Source organism: Centroberyx affinis, unplaced genomic scaffold (assembly GCF_046629955.1).
Source record: "Centroberyx affinis isolate AG114_WGS23_722 - 3 ecotype Tasmania unplaced genomic scaffold, CSIRO-AGI_Caff_v1 ptg002720l_1, whole genome shotgun sequence".
In the NCBI taxonomy this organism is placed as follows: Eukaryota; Metazoa; Chordata; class Actinopteri; order Beryciformes; family Berycidae; genus Centroberyx; species Centroberyx affinis.
In genome coordinates, this window is record NW_027280889.1 from 152,833 (window position 1) to 174,729 (window position 21,897).

The 21,897-nt window shown below is 42.2% G+C and overlaps 1 protein-coding gene across 1 annotated transcript in view; it reads right to left on the reverse strand.

Moving 5' to 3' along the window:
• Positions 1 to 1,268: 1,268 nt before the first annotated feature.
• The window catches only part of spega (striated muscle enriched protein kinase a), a 52,474-nt gene continuing 31,845 nt past the window's right edge, over positions 1,269 to 21,897 (reverse strand). The window contains exons 15-42 of the mRNA XM_071535490.1: positions 21,467 to 21,696; positions 20,824 to 20,943; positions 20,620 to 20,724; positions 19,528 to 19,734; positions 19,038 to 19,161; positions 17,929 to 18,101; positions 16,768 to 16,880; positions 16,402 to 16,570; positions 15,192 to 15,291; positions 14,393 to 14,593; positions 13,762 to 13,819; positions 13,582 to 13,659; positions 13,274 to 13,446; positions 13,100 to 13,126; positions 12,726 to 12,878; positions 12,544 to 12,586; positions 12,360 to 12,425; positions 10,748 to 12,158; positions 9,335 to 10,669; positions 8,982 to 9,149; positions 7,583 to 7,705; positions 6,304 to 6,468; positions 4,962 to 5,661; positions 3,770 to 4,009; positions 2,517 to 2,740; positions 2,210 to 2,285; positions 1,735 to 1,884; positions 1,269 to 1,506 (exon numbers count right to left, since the gene is read on the reverse strand). Coding sequence (XP_071391591.1) covers positions 1,269 to 1,506; positions 1,735 to 1,884; positions 2,210 to 2,285; positions 2,517 to 2,740; positions 3,770 to 4,009; positions 4,962 to 5,661; positions 6,304 to 6,468; positions 7,583 to 7,705; positions 8,982 to 9,149; positions 9,335 to 10,669; positions 10,748 to 12,158; positions 12,360 to 12,425; positions 12,544 to 12,586; positions 12,726 to 12,878; positions 13,100 to 13,126; positions 13,274 to 13,446; positions 13,582 to 13,659; positions 13,762 to 13,819; positions 14,393 to 14,593; positions 15,192 to 15,291; positions 16,402 to 16,570; positions 16,768 to 16,880; positions 17,929 to 18,101; positions 19,038 to 19,161; positions 19,528 to 19,734; positions 20,620 to 20,724; positions 20,824 to 20,943; positions 21,467 to 21,696 — 6,970 coding nt within the window. The remainder of the gene's footprint in view (positions 1,507 to 1,734; positions 1,885 to 2,209; positions 2,286 to 2,516; positions 2,741 to 3,769; positions 4,010 to 4,961; positions 5,662 to 6,303; positions 6,469 to 7,582; positions 7,706 to 8,981; positions 9,150 to 9,334; positions 10,670 to 10,747; positions 12,159 to 12,359; positions 12,426 to 12,543; positions 12,587 to 12,725; positions 12,879 to 13,099; positions 13,127 to 13,273; positions 13,447 to 13,581; positions 13,660 to 13,761; positions 13,820 to 14,392; positions 14,594 to 15,191; positions 15,292 to 16,401; positions 16,571 to 16,767; positions 16,881 to 17,928; positions 18,102 to 19,037; positions 19,162 to 19,527; positions 19,735 to 20,619; positions 20,725 to 20,823; positions 20,944 to 21,466; positions 21,697 to 21,897) is intronic.

The following is a 21,897-nucleotide window of genomic DNA, read 5'->3' on the forward strand; positions in this document are numbered from 1 at the left end:
GTATACATGTATGTAAGAATCTATGTATCTGTTATTATGACCTCCAAATATTCAGTTCAATATAGTCACATTTTTGCTTTGTTTAAACCAAAATAATAACTCATCTATTGTGAATTAGTAGCAATGACAACACATTTACAAGATAAAATATTTTGGATATTGATCCATTTTAGGCACTGACTGGGTGATCATGCTTCGAGCAACCTGACCAACCAATGGGTAATACTGAGAAACCACAGCAATTTACCAGTGTATGACTTTTCCAAGTAAAATGTTATCTACATTATTGACTGTTTTTCATACAATTGTATTACAGTTAACTTCAGATTTAACCACAGAACAATAAGTTGTACCACAAATTGCTAGGTTACTCTAAAATAGTTTGTTTTCACTGTGTGAATCCTAACACCGATCACAAAGACACTCCTTATTTTTTGCCTTGATACTAATTTGAAAAGTGATTCAAAAATGCTTGCGCGCGCGCACACACACACACACACACACATGCAAATAAATTAACATGGAAAAAAGTAAACAATTTCAAGAAAAAAACATATTTTTGGTTTTGAGTTTTAAAACGTGTAAGTAAATGCAAAATAAATTAGCAGCTTAAATCATGGTACATTCACATGAGTAGTTTACTACCAACTTTAGTGACACAAACAAGGCTGCGCTCTAAAAAATGGATATACATGTTCCAGGCTGATCGTGCAGAGTGGAGACCAGTGTTCATCTAAACCAAATATCAATATGTAAATTTCATAATTCACAATGTGACTGAAGTTTATGAAGTGAAATGCACCTCATCCGAAAAGAGAAAAAGAAAAAAAAGATGGAGAAATCGTGCAATCAATCAAAGAAAGCCCAAGAACATCCCTGTGTCCTTTCAGGGGATGAAACTTTTATGAGCTGTACTGAAACTTCTTCCATTTGACCCACACATCAAACGGCGGCCTGCTTCTCTTCTCTTGGGATATGTGTTCTGTGTTTCATCTCAGAGTCCTATTAGCGTTTCTCCTGAAATCAAAAAGCGGACTCCTGTCTCTCGTGAGGATCTTTCAGCTCCCCGCATTCACCTGTAACTCACTTGGCAGGCTGACATTTCCAAACGCAGCGGCGGTTCACAGAGGAGTTACAGGGGTGTGACGGAGTACAAGATGAAAAAAAGATGTTATATTTCCTCACTGTGTGCAGGCCCAACTCAGCAGACTGATGCCTGGTGCGGTGCTGAAAAACAGACATTCCCCCCCCCCCTCCCGCCGTCCCTCTCACTTTGGGCCGGGAGCGTGCGGTGGCGTCCCGGAGGTCGGGGACTGGGGCGAGCTCTGGTAGGTGCGCAGCGACACCTTGTGCTTGGTGGCGTCCTCCGCGCGCCGGCAACGCTGCTCCACCAGGAACTCTTTGAGTCGGCCGGTGGTGAAGGTGAGAGTCTGCCTCCTCAGCTTCATCAGGTAGGAGTCCTGCAGCCAGGAGTGGGTGAAGCAGTCCCTCGTAGTCGGACGGGCCCTGGAAATACACACAGGCACAGTAAATTTATGTCAAACTGAGCAATTACAGCAAGAAATACCCCAAAATATCTTGGTTTAGCATTGAGTATTTTCTTTAAACAAGTGAAAACATGCCAATGGGGTGAGATAACTTCACTTGTCTTGATACTAGTGGAGCGATCCATCTAATTTCAAGATATTGTCACTTGTTTGATGGAAAGTCACAAATGTCTCTTGTGAAACTCACCAGGGGTAACTGCTCAACATCTTCTTGAGGAAGGCAGAGGCACTTTGGGACACATTGGGGTACAGTTTTGTTGGGTCAAACTTCGCCATCTGGATTTTGGATTCGGTCTGTAGCGGGTCTTCATCTTGGAAAGGCAGCCTGCCACTAAGCCTGGTAAAAAAAAACACACAAAAAACCACCCACAAAAAGACAGGTTTGATAATGAGTGTGTTCAGTGTTGATAAGAAGATGTAAAGAGGTTAATTCCAAAATGAAACATTCACCTTTTTGAAAAATGTGGCACCTACTTGGACAAAATATTACTGAAGTTATTGGACATCTCGAGCCCTTTACTAACAACAGTTTAGATCTTGTTTTTTTTTTTAAATACTGAGCAATGAGCATCATTCCCTCCCCCCCAAAAAATGAATATACAGCGTTTTTGCAATGAAACCCTTCAAATATTTGGGTTATTTTAAGAGGATATTCCACTTACATGATGTAGGTGACGACTCCAACAGTCCAAATATCCGTAGGAGGACCAACCACATCGCCTTTCACCATCTCAGGAGCTTGGATTACATGTGTGCAATTTTAGAAAAGTTAGAGATCAATGTAGTCAAAACATAAGATTTTCATGAATCGTGGATTTCTGCATATTGAAAGGGGTTTTTGCTTTACACTTTGGAGTAGATTTAAGTGAAAGACAATGAAATAATGAGGATGTAAACAAAAGAAAACACCCTTAGACCAATAAACCCGTCTTTTGTCTATCATGGAAGTCTGGGAAAGCTCGTCCTCACCCATAAACTCCAGCGTTCCCGTTTCAGAGTCGTGGCGTTTGAGGTTGAGGGGGTTGAAGCTCTGCGCGCTCCCAAAGTCCACGATCTTGACGGCGTTGAGGTTGGTCACCATGATGTTGTCCGGCTTCAGGTCCAGGTGGAGGATGCGGCGGTTGTGGAGATACTCGACTCCCTGCAGGATCTGGACCAGGTAGCCCACCACGTCGTCCTCCGAGTAACGGAACCTCACGAGGGCAAAAAACGAGATTTTAACTGACGTGTGTGCAAGTTTTAAACCTTTATTTTATTGCTTATTGCTTGATTTGTATTAGCAACCAACTAATTACATTTACTTATGTTACTGTAATTGAGTGGCTTTTTTGTGTACTTGTACTTTTTTGAGTATTTTTTAAAGTCAGGCATTTTACTTTTACTTAAGTACATTTTTACTGAAGTATTGTATTACTGTAACTGGACCATCGTAAAAAATCTGGCTTTATTTGGTTTGTGCACTTAATTGTGTAATTTCCAAATTTTCCAAATGAAAAGAATCAAGCTTGGAATCACATAGAAAAGATCCCATCTAACAATATTCTGTTTTCTAAAAAGTAACTCAGTAACTTTTACTACATTTTAAATGAGCTGAGAGATTTATTACAACAGTACTTTTACTCCTAATTAATAAAATATCAGCAACAGTACAGTTTTACTTGAGTAGGACATTCTAGCACTTCCACCACTGGCTTTATTAAAGGTTTTGCTATGTTGTTAATCGTGTCTCAAATGTGTGTTTCTGTGGCTGACTAGGATAAATAAAGTATCTATCTATCTATCTATCTATCTATCTATCTATCTATCTATCTATCTATCTATCCATCTATCTATCTATCTATCTATCTACTGTATATATCTATGGGAATATGTGTAACTGTGTAAATGTGAAGCAAGGCGTTGCTGGGAAAGAGCAAGCATGCTCAGTCAACCTTTCCTGAATAAATAAAATAAAAAAAGACAAAGAAAAAAGTCTGTCTGTCTATCCAGGGAAAGTGAGCATGCCTGCTTTTCTTCAGCAACGCCACACTTCACACACATTCACACTGACAGCTGCCAGAACAACCACAGTTTTCTATTATTCAACAGCTCCATTCAGAGAATTTTGTACTCTGCTGATCTAAGGAAATCTGTCTGGCTGGTGAAAATCCCCCTCCTTTGGCAGTGTATCTGTGTGTGTGTGTGTGTGTGTGACAGAGAGAGAGTCGGATGAAGAGATTCACCTGTCTATGAGGCTGTACAGCAGCTCTTTGCCGCTGCAGTACTCTGCCACCAGCACCAGGTAGCGAGGCGTGACGTAGGCTTCGTGCAGAGCCATGACCTTCTCGTTGTGAAGCGACTTCAGGATCTCGTACTCCTTCAGGACCTCTGGTTTGTTCTCCTGGTCGTAGGGAACGATCTTCGCCATGTAGACTCTGCCGGTCGAGTTCTCACGGCACTCCCGGACGACTCCAAACCGCCCCCTGGTAACAGGTCATATAACAACATTACTGAGTGACAGCGTTGAGATAAAGAAGATTCATCTTGTCTTGGGTCGATGCAAAAAGCTTCTTTTAAGCTATATGGGGAGAAATTTACTAGACTTATTGGCAGTGATGTAGTGGTAAATGAAAAGTTGGGTAAACCCTTACTTCCAGTCAGTGGTCATCAGTCAAACAACCACCAATACAATCCCAAATTACACTTTCCCGCTTTAAAAGACCCTATCACTATATAAAATACATCAGTTTGATACTACTTATTATGATGTGAACTAGGGCTCAACTAGTATGGGTTTTTGACAGCCGACAATAACATCAATATTTTTGGACTGAAGCTTCTGAAAGGTGAGATTTTGTGCTGATATTCACTATTGTTTAATTTTGCCATTGTCATTCACAAAAATAAAAAACAAATCCACAGAATTTAGCTGGGGAGAAAAGCCTATGAAATGGCATTTAGACCACTAAAACTCTCCGCTGAAACCTTAACTAATTAAATTCTTTTAGGTGGGTTGGCAGCTCCTTAAGACAGAGTGAGGCAGGTATAGAGATATAACACTATGGAGGCAGGTTTCACTGCAAGTTTTACAGACTGTCACCCCTGAAGCTGTTGAGTAAAATCCTCCCACACCACAGTGAAATGATTTAAAATCTGAAATAAAAATATCTGACATAAAAACGAAAATAAAAAACATGTTAGCTGTTGCCAGGAAGGAACCATCATACTGGAGGTGGACGATATCACAAGCTGACATACAATTTTTAATAAAAGGCAAATGTCGATATATCGTTATAACCCTAATATATTCTAGGAATTTTGGTTATACATTTATTATCAGCCTAAAAACATAAGGGAAAACAAATTAAAAGGTGTGTGAGCTGAATTTAGTTGGGTTTACCCTCCACTACATCCCTGCTTATTGAACTTTCTCACCTGGCTTTCTCATCCAGGAAGGTGTAGGGTTTCTGGGGAACCCCTTGTCGCAGAGCGGTGGAGGGGGTGGCACGTCCAGAGGGGGTCCCTCGGGTGGGGGTGCTGGCCCCCTCGCCGATGGGGCTCAGGCTGGAAACCTGGAGCACTTGGGGGGAGAAGGAGGGAGCGGAGACCGGGGTGGGGGCCACGCGGGCGGTGGCGGTGGGAACGTAGGTGGGCACCGAGGACACGACCGGCTTGGTGGGGGTGGAGGGCGGGGTGACGAGGGGGGGCGGGGGGGATACGGGTGGGGTCTGGGTCATGGGCGACACCACGTTGATCGGACTCTGGGGTTTCGGGAGGACGAAGGGCGGCGGCGGCTTGACTGCGGGTGGAGAAGAGAGACTGGAGCTCGTTGGGTGAAGCTCCTGGGTGATGGGGCTCGCAGACGGTGACGGAGGGTTTGTCGTAGGGCTGGAGGGCGCTGAGGACGGAGGGGTGGGTGTGGCCGCCATCTTGGATGACAGGGAGGCTGTTGGCAGAGGGAAGGGAGGAGAGGAAGCTGCATCTTTAGAGGAGGAGGAGACAGTGGAGACAGTTTTGCTGGGAGGGCTGGTCTGGACCGGTTTGAGTGGAGGGACGGTTATTGAGGAGGTGACCATCGGTGCGGGTGGAGCGGGGACCGTCTTCACAACGGCTACAGCTGGTGAGGCTCCTCCAACTGTGAGAACAGACAGACAGACAGACAGACAGGAGGACACATGAAACTCAACCTCCTTATTCCTCAGTCCTTTCTTTGTAGACTCGCTTTTATGTAATCACCTTTTATTTTTTTTTATGTTTTACCAGAAAGTCCCATTGAGGACAAGTCTCTTTTACAATGACCTGACCAAGAGGCAGCACTGATATTAAAAACATTTAAACACAAACAGCACACAAAAGACAAATGAAATTTAAAACATAAAATGAAACTAACACCTGCTGTGACACATACACTCTTGCCTTGCTTTTATATTTCTTACTTTGTTTTTAATGCTTTTGCTACTGATTTTAAATGCTTTTTTAAACCCTTTGTAAAGCGCTTTCTAAATGTGCTTTGAAAAGTGCAACATAAATCAATCAAAATGTGATTTGAAATGCACTAATCCCTTGAAAAAAAAACTCAACTGCCACAGCATACCAGATACAACCACTTTGAAACTCAATGAGAAATGTAGCGCTATTCTCCATATGCAGTGCATAAAATACCTGATGAGTCAAAGCCATTGTTAATTCCAGCCCAATACAGTTACACAACAATTACACCCTGATTGCATATTACTCAATTAACTACTTGCATGTTAACTCTTGTATAATACAATACCTTTTGGGTCCAGGCTGACTTGAGCAGACCAGTTGCTGTAAGGCCCCTGTCCCGCCTTGTTGACACAGGCGACTCTGAACCTAAAGGTGCCCCCTAGTGGCAGGTCAGTGACGTTGTAGTAGCAGTCAACCACTCCAGTGGCAACGATCAGCCAGTTAGCATCTCCTGCAGAACAGAACAGAGGGGAACAGCAGCAAAGAAAGGGATATATTTAATATGATGTTGTCTGGAGCTCTATGGGTGGAGCATGGCATGGACACTCCAAGAGTCAGGGGTTCAGATTCCACTTGGGCCAACACTACTCAAAAAATGTATGGATATAAGGTGTTCTGGATAAAACCATCAACCAAATGGTATATACAATATTTTAAATTAGTGAAAAGAGAGCTAAGATGAGAGTCTCAAAGGGAAAAAGGAGAAAAGGAGATGAGCAAAGCTGAATACCTTCTATTTTCACTGTGGATGGCAAATTCTTTGTTGTAGTTTACAGATTCAACACTAGATAGCAGTGTTGTCAAACTGATAGAATAAAAAAGATTTGTGCATGGATGTGATTAAAAACTTGAAGCTTGAGATAATCCTCGTTGCAAAAAATGTTCAGGTATATACAAACAATTTAACACTCAGTTGCCCTGCTGAGAAATGATGCGTTATGGTGTTTTACTCCTTATGCAGGTGCGATGAAACAGACCTGTATTAAAATGTAAATTAGGTGGTGACACACTATTCGGTGGATAAGGAGCTGCATCAGCAGCTGCCTGGCACAGATTCAGTTTGGAATGAGGTGACAAGGAGATACATGCCAGGATGCCTTTGAGATTTTTCAGACCACAAAATTCATAAATATTCATATCAGCTGATACAAATCTGGTAATCCAAATGCGAGTCACTATATAATAATAATGACTCACTGTGCACAATGACAAAAGCTTTGACAGCAGCTCTGGTACAGTGACTATTCCCTTATGGATTGACTCATTTTCTCTGTGTCAGCGTCTACGGATTTGGAAGCGTTTTTCCCCAAGCATCTTCCACATACTCAAACATTGTTTAAGCCGTTTAAATATTGTTACCTCCTAGGAACTTGAATCCTTGAACATAATATCAGTTTTCCTTGTGTGGCTATGCCTGCTGATAATGGCACACAACAAGTATGTGTTTTTTAATGCATTTCACATCAAAATAAAGACAAAAATCAGGAAAAAAGTTATTGAATTATTCTCTAAATGTTGCCATTCAGTAAAAAAAAAAAGTTTATTTAATGATAATGTCCACTCACCCTCTGTCTTTCTTTCCAGGGTGTAGCTGCAGGGGGCCTTGGTGTCCGCTGGCTTCCAGAGCACCAGGGCCGTGTTGTTGTAAGTCTGGGGGATCTCAGGGGTCCCGGGCCGCTTAGGGACACCTTGAGCAGTGGTGAGCAGGGCATGGGGGTGGGTGGAAAAGGAGGGTAGAGAAGAGGGAAAGATGGATAAGTAGGTGGGATGAGGCGAAAGGGCGCACTGAAAGGTGCTGTTACATACAGTACTTGAATGGAAATCTAACCTACCTGACACCAGGTATTTAGAACAGCAAATGTAAAAGCTTTCATGAACTGGGTATAGGTTGAATCACTATTGTGTTATAGCAATCGGCGATAGAGAGTATATCAATTTTGTTATATGAAAATGTCACAAATTATGAAGCTGGCTGAGATTCAAGAGGCCAAATAACTGTGAAATATCAAAAAGCATAAATTCCTCTCTCAAAAAAAATCAGGAAATGACAAGATGTTCATTTTTCCAAGCCCAAGGTAAAAAACAGGACCAGGTGAGGGTTTTGTCGTTAAACCAAACCAAACCTGACAGTAATAGCATCATTCCTTAATTTCACAATGTGTTTTCCGTGAAGCTGGCCCAGCGGCGTGGACAATTGGGCCGTGGCTCCGGGCGAGATGAGCTGTCTGAGGGATTTTTCACACCACTGATAGATTATCAAGCGGAGACAAATAGCATCGGTGGTTGAAATGAGTTATACTCCGCGTCCCGAGTCGTGAGAAATAAAGTTAAAATGCAATGTATTGTACCTGACATCTGAGAAATATATTTTCCACTGCAGCCTCAAAGATCACATTGGCAATCTTGCTGTTGTTATTGGTGCATTGTTTGAACAAAGACGTGAATGGATAATGGAGTATGACCTGCCACAGCTGATTACAAGAGCACGACATCTACCTAATTGCAGTGAGCACCATTCAGTCGCATTATGTGATGAATATGAGAACAGGCAAAAATCCATTAAGTTAATCTACTGTTAACTGACATTAATATTCATGTCAACTGCATTAATATTTATATCATTCGCACTCTAATTTAAACTCAATTATATAAAATCGTCAATGATACATCACATTATCAAGATAAATATTTCCATGAAAGGCAAAGGAGCAGTTGTTCCTCTGATGAGATGACTCACTCCTTGTAGTTTAATTTGTGTTGTTTACATTTAGGAGGGAAGATTTCTGTCAATTTAATATGAATGAGGAGAAAAAAAGCAAATTTTGCAACATCCTCACAAATAATATATTAAATGCAAAACAATGGGTTTTGATTGATTATAGCAAATGCTGTGTAGGTGCAGAAAAGCATTTGAATAATTTACCAACCAATACTACTACATATACACATTGACAAGCTACTTACAAGCTAGGGACAATGTACAGGAGCTGGTGATGGTGGCTATGGGGTTGGTAGCTAGACATTCATAAAGTCCAGCATCCCTCCGACTGGTCTTCATGATCATAAGAAGCTGCCTGCCGTCTGGGTGGGAGATCAGGTTCATTCTGTCATCCACCTCCAGTGGTTTCCGATCTGGAATACACAAATTTAAACAATTCAGCAGCAGCTCCCGGATAAAACCACAAGGACTTATTACATACACACTGTTAGGAGAAACCTCTGATTTAAGATAGGAATACTAGAATGCCTCTGTTATTTCTGAACAAACACTGCTAAAATGAAGGTATGTATTTCTACAAGAGCGTTTTGCAACCTACCTTTCATCCATGTAATTTGTGGATGTGGACTGCCAGCTGGAAGACAGCTAAGAGTGACAGGATCTCCCTCCAGTAAGACATGGTCTTTCAGCTTGATGTGGAACACGGGGGGGAAATCTGAAGCAGAGCGGGTAAACTGCTGGCGGTTTGACAAATCCTCTTCTTTGGGGACAGATGAAGGGAGATCCGGTTGGGAGGGGGTTTTGTCTTTCTTATTCCTTGTCAAACCCCACCTGTCCCATCGTGATCGCCTGTCACCCTCTGGAGTGTGGGAGACTTTTTCGGAATGAATGCTAGAGGCGGATTCAATCGATTCCTTAGATGCACCGGCGCCTGTCTGTTTGGCCAGCTGATTCTCAGGAATGCCCATTCCTTTGAGTCCTCGCCCCTCAGACTGGGAATGACGATGGCGGGTAAACAGGGGGGTTCTCTTTCCCTCCGACTTTGCCTCAGAATCCCCTCTTCTCTCCTCAGACTGACTGCGGATTTTCGTGGACATTCCTGCCACTTTGTTCTCAAACTTCTGTCGCATTGCCAGGACAGGGGAATCACTGACCTTCTTCAAATCCTTTTGCTCCGGCTCTTTCTGAATACCCTCAGCTTGCATCTTGGCCTCTTTATCCTTCCTCTCCTCTGACTGGGTCCTTAGTTTGGCAGAGATTCCTGCCACTTTGGACTCAAACTTTCGCCGCATCGCAAAAACAGATGATTCTTCAGCCTTTTTTTGTTCTCTCTCATCTATTTGCCTCTGTGCCCCTGCACTGTTCAGCTCTTTCGTATCCAGGGACTTACTGCGACCAATAACCCACGAAACCCTCCGTTTGCTGGCCGAAGCTTCTGACACCTCCTGAGGCTTTTCCTCCCTTGTCTTCTCCTCTTTTGGTTTCTCTATCTTTTTATCAACTGATGACGATCTTTTGGCCCGCAAGGACAACCTCCCAATAAGACCCAGGCCTGTTTCCTTCTCCACATCCCTCAAGTCTTGAACAGATTTGGATTTCTCCTGCAGTCCTTTGGATACCATTTCTAGAGGTGACCCCTTTGGCCCTGGCCTGTAAACCTCCTCACCTCCCTCACCCATCTTCCGGCTTAGTACAGGGGATTTCTCCTCAGATTTGTTCTTGGTCAGTCTTCGGAGGCCTCGGGTCAAAGACGACTCCCGTTTCTTAAATCTGGCTTCAAATACCTCCTCTGAGTCGATGTCTTTGATGTCTGTTCTGAGCACAGGCTGCCGAGGGGTGGTCGGATGATCAGAGGTGGATGATGTAGAAGGAGAACTGGGAGTAGTTGCCACTTTGGCAAATACCGCTGGATGTTCAGGTAATGTGGGGGAATCTGTGGCTTTAGTTTCTTTAGGTGTGGCTGTAGTGGTAACAGCAGGACTTTTGGATTTGTCAGATGGTACTACAATACTTTGCATAACACTTGCATATGCAGATGACGGTTTATTATTTGTTGGTGTAACTGCAGGAGAATCCCTGTCTCGTTTTACCTCTTCTTCATTAATATTTAATTCCTCATTTTCTTTCTGTTCTTCTTCATCATCATCCTCCTCTATGACAATTATAGGAGCTAGTACAGATGGCGACCTATCTTGTGAATGCACACTAAATGATTCTACTTTATCTGCCTTCTCTAAGCGGTCTTTGGTCCATCTCTCTGATATCTCATCTATTTTAGTATTCTTCTCATCCATATTTTGCATCTCTTCAAGTTCTTTGACATTGTTCTGCTTTTGCTGTTGGTCCACTCTTTCTGGGGTGGGTAGTACAAAGGACGTGCTCTCCATGGATGAGGCAGAAGTAGACTCAAGCATTGCTTGTTCTGTTAGTGCGGACATTGAGGTTGCCTCTTGGAGCTTCTTCCCTTCTATGCTACCATGGCCCAGGGATGGGATCTCTAAGGGGGCTCCAAACCTCCTGTGCAGGGGCATGGGCTCAGAATCCCCCTGAGTGAAGGAGGCGCTTTTCCGGAAAACTTTGGTCTTTGGCGTATCCTCTCCAGGACTCTCAGAAGATGCAGCTCTGGTGAGCGCTGGTGGCCCCACTCGGGATCTCCTCAAATTCCGATCAAGAGACCCTGTTCGCTTTTCATCATCCATACCCAGTGTTTCAAACAAGGGGCCTCGCAGGCCACTCATCTTCTTGTCCATGCTTCCTCCCCTGAGCAGCCGCTGTCTCATCAGTTCCAGTTTTAGGGCATAATCCTCCTGGCTTAGCTTAGCTGCCCCGGGGCTTGGACTGCGATTGGGTAGTTCCATAGAAACAGCCTTTTTCAGGCTCTTTTTACTTGCCTCTGAGTCCTCATGGGTGTTTTCCTCTTCCGGATCAATGTGGAGAAGCAGTGCTGAATCAGCAGAACTGCCCCTCCTCATAGTAGCCCGCCTGGCTTTCGTTTGTGAATCATCTGACTCCACACTGGATCCTTTCTTAAGGGGAGCTCGTTTTGTCTTTACCACTTTCCCCTCATCTAGGGTCTCTTCTTCATCTGTTGTTCTCTTATTGGTCCCTGCTCTTGCACTTGCCACCTCCCTGTCCTCCTTTTTACTTGTCGCATCAGTAGTACCATTGGATCGTCCAGTAGCATCCTCATCCCCCGGGATCTCATTAAGGGAGACTCTGGAACCAGAAAAGACCATGGACAGAGGCATGGGAATGAAGGGAAGCTCATCCACATCTTCATCTGAGTCAGAGGATGAGGAGGGTGGCGGGGAGCCTTCTTTCAGATGCCGGGCCACAGCAATGGAGATGTGGTTGGACGAATCATTAAGGAGCTCTGGGATGGTCCGCATCACCATCTTGGATTTATAGCTGATCAGGGAACGCTGGCAGAAAAGCCAATGCAGGCAGGGTGAGTGAAAATTCTGCATGTGAATTTGTTGAGATAGTTTATATCCTTGTTTGCCCTATTTTATATAGAGTCTCTGGTCTGAGTCATGATTCAAGTACACTAGTAGTCTTGATTTATCTCCTCTTTTCATATATACTCTTTGCATGTTTACAAATTTGTCATCACAATGCCATACCTGCCATCGCCTCCTCGACAAGACTTGCTTCAGCATTGCTGTGCTGATGCTTTTGTTTGTTGTCGACTGCGAGACAAAAAATAAGAGGGGAGTCAACATTAACCTTGTGCATGTATAAATACAAAAATATTAAACAATGAATAGCCTAATGCAGTGTTATAGCTTTGTTAAAATCATAGCTCACCTTAAACCAAGGATGACGAAGGCACTCAACTGCAGTGGGCCTCCTGGGAGAGGGGGAAATATGCATATGAAGAAGGATGTTGCTATCTCTGTTAGATACTGTTTACATATTACTAAAATGCATTCTGTGATTGATCGAAATATCTGTGATAAAGTACAGGACAGAGTTATCAAGATACTTACAGTCTGTCCACCACCAAAAGCTTGATGACAAATCCCTTAGCTTCTTTGCAGAGGTCAGAAAACATGCTCTCCTCAAAAGCCACATTGTAGTTACGAATGTTTAAGGCAGTGGCTCTGTCATTCTCACCAGCAAAAGGAGATACACCAGTTAGGCTGAAATGAAAAACAACCTCATTAACAACAACAACAACAAAAAATGTAATTGTTTTAATCAAGATTTCTGTTCTAAAGCAATTAACTCCAGAATGTGCCAGAATGTGTTGAAGCCATAAATAATCAAGTACAGCAACAAAACACAAAAAAGCAAATTACTGAACCCATAACCAATGTATTTCTTATCGCTCATGCACAAGACAAAATATTTAACAACATACCAGAGGTAAGTGATAACACCAACGGGCCTATGGGAGAGCAGGAGAGAGGAATGAGAAGTGGATTTTAGACAACATAAAAGCAGGCTGAGGCTGAGGTTTTATTTTGTCGCAGATAAAAAGGGTAGCGCCTGCAGTCTGTAGTCGCCTCTCCAAGCCAGGGAACAGGTGGCTCACCAGATGTCTGTTGCCGTGGAGACGGGAGTTTGGTTAACAATCTCTGGTGCAACATATTCTGGCGTGCCATATTTGCAGTAGAGCTCCTCCGACATCTCCAGTTTCATGGCATTACCAAAGTCACATATGCGGATCTGGTCACTGCTGGGACTTGCCATTAAAATATTTTCGGGCTAGGAGGGGATGTACATACCAACAACAAAGTTCATTTACTGAAAAAAGAAAGTGAATATAATATGTGAAAATAATAATATAATAATATGTGAATATTTCATTTGTACACCGAAACAATTTGTACAATGATGTACCTTTATATCGAGGTGGGCAATGTCTTTTTGGTGAAGATAACCGAGACCCTCCAAAACCTGCTGAACACTAGACCGGATCTGCAGAGAAAAGTCATGTTTATCAACAAACCCGATATTCAGAAAATAAACTAATATTATGTAACGTATAGCGCAGTGCAGCCAACACAGCCTGACACAAACCTCTGATTCCAAGACTGTTGTTTTCTTGGCCATTCTTTCCAGCAATTCCTCGTGACATCTTCGCACAACAGTTGAGGAAAAACAGAGATATAAACTTACTGCACAGTCCAAGTGGTAGGCGAATGAGAAATGAATTATAAATGAGCAAAACTCCCACACACCCCGTCTCCTGCTAATTCCACTCATCTGCGATGAGTCAGAGAGAAAAAGCTGTGCTGCGCTCCATTCATGCCTCCAGGGGACTGAAGAAGACATTAGGAGGATTAATGCTATGAATCTTCTGTGTCCTTGGGATGCATAAAAGTGCAGTTTTGGTTGACACTGAAGCAGCTAAAATGTGGAATATCGCTATTCAGTAGTAAGGTGGTAGTGCCTTGCTGAAAGGCAAGGATGTGACAAAGATATGCCTTTGTTATGGTAGTGTCTGTATCACACACGCTCTTTTGTATGAACTCTAGCTTTAAAGGGGCAATAAGTATGATTTTTACTGCCCCATAGCACAAAATGATCATATCTGCCAGAGTTTGATAGGGTTGTTGATCAATGACACAGCAATTTCTGGCTTTCAAAACTGACTTGTAATCTGTTTTGGAACAAAAACTCCCCGCCCATCCTGGAGATAAAAGGATACAACTCTGTGATGAGCACCACCACGTTCTTCTTCTCAAAGGCGTCGTGGAAATAGAGGATCTTCTCGTGGTCCAGATCAGACAGCAAGCCCATCTCTCTGAGAGCCAAGGCCTTCCTCTTGCCCCGTGTGGATATGAACTTGCCGGCAAGCTCGGCCTTCCCCTTCTTCTGAGTCGCCCTCTTCACATAGGAGAAAGCGCCCCTGCATCAACAGTCGCACAATGATAACATTATGGGTTTAGAAAATACAGAGCCAAATACCAAGGTCAAGTTTTACTCAGTTGTCTGTTGTTCTATTCAACAGTCCAAGACATAACAAAATTATACCAAAAAATAATATTGTAACACTGAAACTTCTTTCTTGTTTTCTTCTGTACAATATTCTCAAGGAGGAGAAAATTATACACCCCATGTCTCAGGTTTTTCACACAATTGACATCCATAACCATAACAACAATATGCTCGCTTTTTGTAAATAGATTTTTCTCTCTGCCCTTCCTGCCAGACTATCTTCTGTTATTGCTATTGTTCTACAATTCAAGGTAAATATCTGTCTCCGACAAGTCAGACCAAAACAAATCATCTATTCGCCAATGCATTTACTCCATTCAGACTGGTGACTCATCTCTATTTTCTGTCTGGTGTTGATAAGCAGGTGAGATTCCCCTCCCTCCTACTGCCTGACCCTAAGTGCTCACAGAGCCATTAACGTAGATGGGCTGTCTGTGTGAAGGGATGCTGTCTTGGCATTGTGCAATCAGACACACACACACACACACACACACACACACTGAACCTACCTCCCTATCTCTTTGTGGATGTCATAGTAATCAGTCAAACGCCTCATCTTCCTCAGAATGGTTCCCTCGTCCTCCATTGGCTCCGCCGCTTGTTTTCGCTCTGTAGGGAGCGGCAATATAGGCAAGTTCATTTTGTGTTTGTGTGTGTGTGTGTGTGTGTGTGTGTGTGTGTGTGTGTGTGTGTGTGTGTGTGTGCTTGTGTATGTGTGCCAGTATTGTGACAGATGGTTTCATACTGTAGTCTCAAACACCTTGTGGTCCCGCCCATATGGTGCAGATTTGGAGGTGCAATTTTCAGCGACAACCGGCTTATACGGGTATTTATTGCATAAGAAAATGGATATAATCTGAACTAAACGGTAATGTCAACCAACAAATGGAGGCAAAGCCTGTTGGCAAAATGCCACCTGTCATTGATGATTACTCCTAGATCAGTGTGCATTAGAACATTTTAGTCAAATAGCTCCATTCCTTCTCATTGGATATTTGAAGAACAGAATAATGAGCATACCATGCAAAGCTTCTGTTGGTTTGGCATATTACCAATGTTGTTACAATTTGTTTTAAAGGATAATTCAGCTGCAAATCAAACCAAATCAGCTGAAAAATCTCCCCCCCCCCTCTCTCTCTACTCTCCACAGACACTAGAGATATGTAATGTCAAGTACATATAGCAATGCACAAACAGGCATTTCAACTTTGTCTTATGGGAGAAAGAAAAACAGCCTGCCATGCCTTCAGGGAGAGCTTCAGCAAGCTGGCTGCCATGTGTTCCCTAGTGAGAGATGGTAAGATGTTACTGAAAATCATGGACATAGCCACTAATTTCCTCATATATAAAGCTGCTGCCTTATAGAATTTTTATTTTATTTAAATTAGAATTAAAATCTATAGATGTGTTATTCACTGTTCAAATGTTTATAGCCTGAATGAAGGGTGCTGTTTTTTTTTTTTGGTATGGGTGACACTGACTGGTCTAAATCTATGATCGCTTTTTGGGTTCAACTGTTGGAGCTTGCTCTTTAGTGAAGTAAGTGATGAAATTTTTAACAATCAATCGTCATGATGGCAAAAACTAGGAAAATAAGGCCCAGGTTGAACATAATCTTAATTATCCTTTAATAGGATAAAGTTGTCTGCATGGAAAGTCTATCTTCACCACAGAACGGTGCTGGATACGGTGTTGTTGATGTCATGTTGGACTGCTGACCTGTGTGAACAGTGAGTTCAGCCTTGCAGGAGCTGGAGCCGGCCAGGTTCTTGGCGGTGCAGGTGTACACACCGGAGTCTTCTGGACGGGCGGTGAGGACCACAAGGGAATATTCTGGGTCATCGTACACGAATGTGAAATGGCTGCTCTCAGAGACAAGAACATCATCCTGCAACCAACCAATCAACTGTTAATATTCAGCTTGGTCTAAAAAAACACCAAACAATTAATGACGAACAACTGGATCTGACAACTGACAATGTTCAGTTTTGGTCTCAAAATTCAATCTATTATCTATTAACAGATATTCTGGTGTTTTTAGAAATATATAAAAGATGATCATTTTTCCACTCTCTAATATCATACCTTATACCACAGAATATCTGGGTCTGGTTTCCCCTCAACCACAACAGCCAAACGGGACGTCTCGCCAATATCCACATCCAAATCCTCCATGATGGATTCAAACTTAGGCGCCACTACCAAAAGATAAGGAGCAAGAAACCAGTGAGTTGTCCTTCTGCCAACGATGCTTGAAAACACCTCCCATATTATAGCAGTCAGTTAGCATGGATTCAACATTATAACTGGTCTTTAATGGATACCTGAATGAGAGTAATTACTCACTGTCCTTATGCAATCTCCAGGGATTAATGTGTATTGAGTCTGTGTCATTAGATTAAAATGAGGATGAATGTCCTCCTAAATTGTTGGTTATAATGACCTTGATAATGATCATGAATCTGTTTTGCTTTCCACCTTCTTTTGGCCACAGTAAGCATTCTTAAACACTTACTTTTAAATATAAAAGCCCTATGAGGATGCTGACATTTTTATATTCTAAAATCTGTTGGTCCCAAAAGGCAAAAGTCACAAGAAATGAAAGGTTTCATTTGAAAACACTAAAGACATTTTTTAGGGAAATTATTATTTGAAATTCATCACTCGTTAGTTACAAAATATAGATGATTACATCTACAGCCTAAATCACAAAGTGAGGCTGCAGTAGAGAAGAAAGTCCCATTCGCCTAATTGAGATGCCGTAGATTCTCCCTATTTGCCCAAAATGAAATTCTGGTGTGGACGCTTCTCCGCCCAGAGGAACTGGCGAATCGAAACTTAAAAGCGAAATCCAAACTGTCTCCTAAACAGCAGTGAGCAGCTGGACTCACCAACGTTTGATCTTTTCCTCTTTCGTCTCTTTGGTTTCCTTTGGTACAAAGCATCACAGACGGCCGGGTTTTAAACATGAGTGTGCTGTGTGCAGTTTACTGACGTCATGTTACAGGATTTCTGGGCATTGAAGTTAAACATTTTTCAACATACCCCCAGCTGCCATTTGGAGCTGCGAACTTGCAAAATTGAACAGAATTGAACTTGCAAAAATGAGTTTATTAACTAGCAACTTGGATGACTTTCATATCAGAAATCACTTTCTAAGAATAGGTTTCACTTTTCTCAAACAGTGAAACTCTTCAAATACAACATGGCACTGTATTGTGCTCTACATTTTGACCATGAACTGACCTGCCATGGCCAGTTGAAGTGTGCAGAGGTCACTGCCAAACTGGTTGTTGGCCATAACCACCAGCTGGCCGGCGTCTGTGCTCCTGACCCGCTGGAGCTTCAGGGAGTGCTGATCGTCGTCTGGCATGCTCATCTCATACATCCCTGGTCTGTTGACCAGCACCACCCCTCTCCTGCGGAAGACAGAGACAAGATATTCAGAGTCTATTTTAACTGTGTTGAAGCACATCACAGTACATTACAGCAGGTCTGCAGTCAAGAACGCCTTATTTGAATCCAAGTCAATTCCAAGACCAGGACCAAGTGAAGACCAGGTCTAAAAGGGAGCGAGATCAAACCAACACCAAGACCAGAGCCAGAGTCTAAACCAAGACCAAAATAGGCAATAAACAGTGTGTATGCCTTTCCAAATGACAAAATAATGCTTATGGAGTTTCTTAACAGAGATGTAGATCTATCTTGCAGGAACTCCTTCAACATCCAACGAATGAATTCATAAGAATTGACTAATCAGTGCACAGAAGTTTGAGGACCATTAGATACACAGGTTTCTACAGGTGAAATCCCTTCAGTTCTTCGTAGTATTGGGAGATGAAAATAAACCAAGCATTAATATAATTACAATTTTTTTGTATTTTGAAATAGGCAGGAAAAGTCAAGATCCAATAGTGGCTGAGACCAAGACCGAGACAAGACCAAGACCTCAAAAAAATTGTCTCGAGACTGGGCTCAAGACTGAGTGCTACAGCCCTGCATCACAGTACAGCAGTGGTTCAGACTGTTGCTGGTTTATTATCTTACCAGTTAGATAGAGATTGAGAACCACTGCAGTACAGCAGCTGCAGGACTCCTCATTCCACACATTTGAAAGGAAATAGCCGGGGGCAGAAGCTTCTCCTATGGGGCCTCCTCCCTCTGCTTCCAGCTCTTGCCAGGGAATCAGACACTGTCTCAGTATTTAAATCCAGGCTCAAAAGCCATCTATCCAGTGCTGCCTTCGCTTACTTCTCCTGCAGACTGCACTCGTATTGCGCTAATTTTGCGATTATGACCGACTTGCCGTTCCCCTACATATCAACCTGTATCGTTTCACTGACAGAGGAACTAACCTTTTCCAGGTGACGGCTGCATGCACGTGATTGAGCGTGATGGTGATGCTCACAGGTTGGTTCTCAACCACATACACAATGTCAGGCTTGTCCACGATGACTGGAGCTTTTCTCAAATAGGGTCCTAAAGGGGTCAGAGATTAAAAACGATGACTTAAGATATCCAAGGACTAAATCAGATCAGTTTAGCCTGAAATTCTATTATTTCTGTCTCTTAATGAGGTATAAATCTTAATGGAAGCAGCATGACAAGTTATTAAAAGTGCAATTTAAATACAGTTTTCTTTTATATAGTAATAGTAGTAGTACTTAGTATTATTATATTATTATATTATTATTAGCAGATTTCCAACAACTTGTGACACTGACTTGCAACCACTGAAGTTAAGTCAAGTCAAACTACAAATAACAGTAATAAGAGAAAGTAATAAAGTAGCATTAGAAGCAATAAAAACACACAACACCAGAAAAATACATAAAGCCTTGGTACCTCTGTCTAAGAGCTGGACCAGGTCGGTGGAGGCTGACGGTTTGCTGAAGGTCTTGCCGGTGGACGTTAGGACCCTGAAAGCGTAGCGGACTCCCTTGGACAGAGAGGTGACGGTGTAGCTGGTCTCCCTCAGGTTGGAGGCTATGATGGACCACTGGATGGAGCCCAGAGGCTGCTGCTGGACGGCATACAGCAAGGAGCTGGTGTCTGCAAACACAGGTTTAGTTTATTTACTTGGACAATGGTAAAACACAGACGTAAAGTGTTAAAACACTGGTATGATAAAATGCATTGCTCATATTTGTGCAGGTGAATATGAAACCCCAAGGGGCTTAAGAAAAACATCTTAGGAAAAAATAAGAAAACAAATAAAACAAAACAAAACACATGCTATCAATACCTAAGTTTCCCTCCAAGTATTTTAATGTAAATTATGATGTACCAGATTAGAAACAACCAATCTTGATGAAATTTTCCCGCAAGATCACAGTTTTTGTTACCTGCCTAGGGACTACGGATGTAAATTAGCATTTTTGCTAACTCCTGAATGTTTACATCATGTATTTTTATACTGATGTTAATTAACGTGCTCTGTCCCTATCAAATAAACAAATAAATAAATAAATAAAAGTTTTTATACTTGCTTTTTTTTGTCACTAAAGAAATTATGTGATAAATCATGATGGAAACACGTTTGCTGACATCTCAGATATTCCCAATATCTGGCATCAAATAAAAATAAAAACACGTCCAATACTAATCAATTCTTGAAAGACACTTTCCATTTTTCTTCTTCTTTAATCTTTCTTTCTACGTTCAGTAAACCTATTTATTCGCTTCCACCCAGCTGATGGAAACACACCTGATTTGCATTTTATTATTTGCAACATTTCAAAACTTTGCTTAATATTCGCTTGACAGCTGGATGGAAACATAGCTACTGACTTTCCCATCTACAAACCTGCTTTAATTCAGCAAAGAGAGAACAGAAAATGGTTGAAACAATTTAGAATTTGGTGAATTTGTGATGTGGAGAAATATCCGAGCCAGGGAGATCACAGTATACTCATAACAAACTCATTGCTCTCCTACCTAATGAAGGGTCAAGCCTCTTTGGTCTCTTCCAACTAAGGCTTATAGTTTTCCCTGTAATGGCCTCTATCACCGGAGGGCCATCAGGGGCGTCAGGAACAATATCTGTTGTAAAATAAATAAAGACACACAAAGTGGTAACTGTTGTACTCTGTCACTCTGAAATAAAACACGAAACGTTCACCCTCTGCTGCGTGTCCCTACCTGTGATGTATAGATGTGCATAGCAGGCTGCCTTGCCCACTTTGTTGGAGATGACGCTCTTGTAGACGCCCCCATGAGCGTGACAGACGCTCCGAATGACCAGACTGTGGACATCCCTGTCTGGAGAACAGAGACACAGAGTGATGAATCATCCCTCCAAAGATCCCAGTGTGGATCTAAAGGCCATGATGATACACAAACTTTTGCAGTAGTATAGTTTTTGTCCCATTTTCAAATCTTTGATGAAGGCAATGAAAGTTCCCCATGTACACTACCAGCCAAAAGTGAATTTAATCTTTTTTTTTTTTTTTACTATTTTTCAGATTTTAAAATAATAGTAAAGACAACAAAACTATGAAATAACACAAATGGAATCATGCAGTGACCACAAAAGTGTTAAACAAATGCAAACTATTTTAGATTTTAGATTCTTTAAAGTAGCCGCCAAAAGACAAAGGCTTTGGAAAGAAACTCATACATCAACTTCACTATTTATATTTGTCTAAGAAACACATTTCAAGCATTTAAGCATAAGCCTTTAGATCAAAATGGCATAGTAGATTCAATCAGGTGTGTCCAAACTTTTGACTGGTAGTGTATTATCACCCTTCCTAAGCTTTGTTGTTTTTCTTGTTTTTCTTACACTGGGTCATTTTTCGTTCTTCGCTGCTGTCGATGCGCTTGCCGTTGTGGTACCAGGCGATGGTTGGGTAGGGCAGGCCCGCCACCTTGCATTTCAGCACCGCCTCTTTCCCCTCGACCACTTCCACATCGGCCAGAGGTTTGACAAAGTCTGGCATGGTCCTCCTCTCCACCTCACTCTCCAGGACCTCGGGTTCCTCAGGGATCGATGGCATCTTCTCCAATTTAGCCCTAGAGGGAGGAGAAACAGAGTGATGATATAAAACTTATGAAAAATAGAGACGGGATATTAATGAAGATGATGGGTGTGGCTAAAATCCACTTAAAGAAACTACGTGTGGCATTTTAACATCAATAAATCATTACCACATTCATTTTGAGACATTAGTATAATTACAGAAACAAACAAACAAGAGCATTGCCAAGAAGATT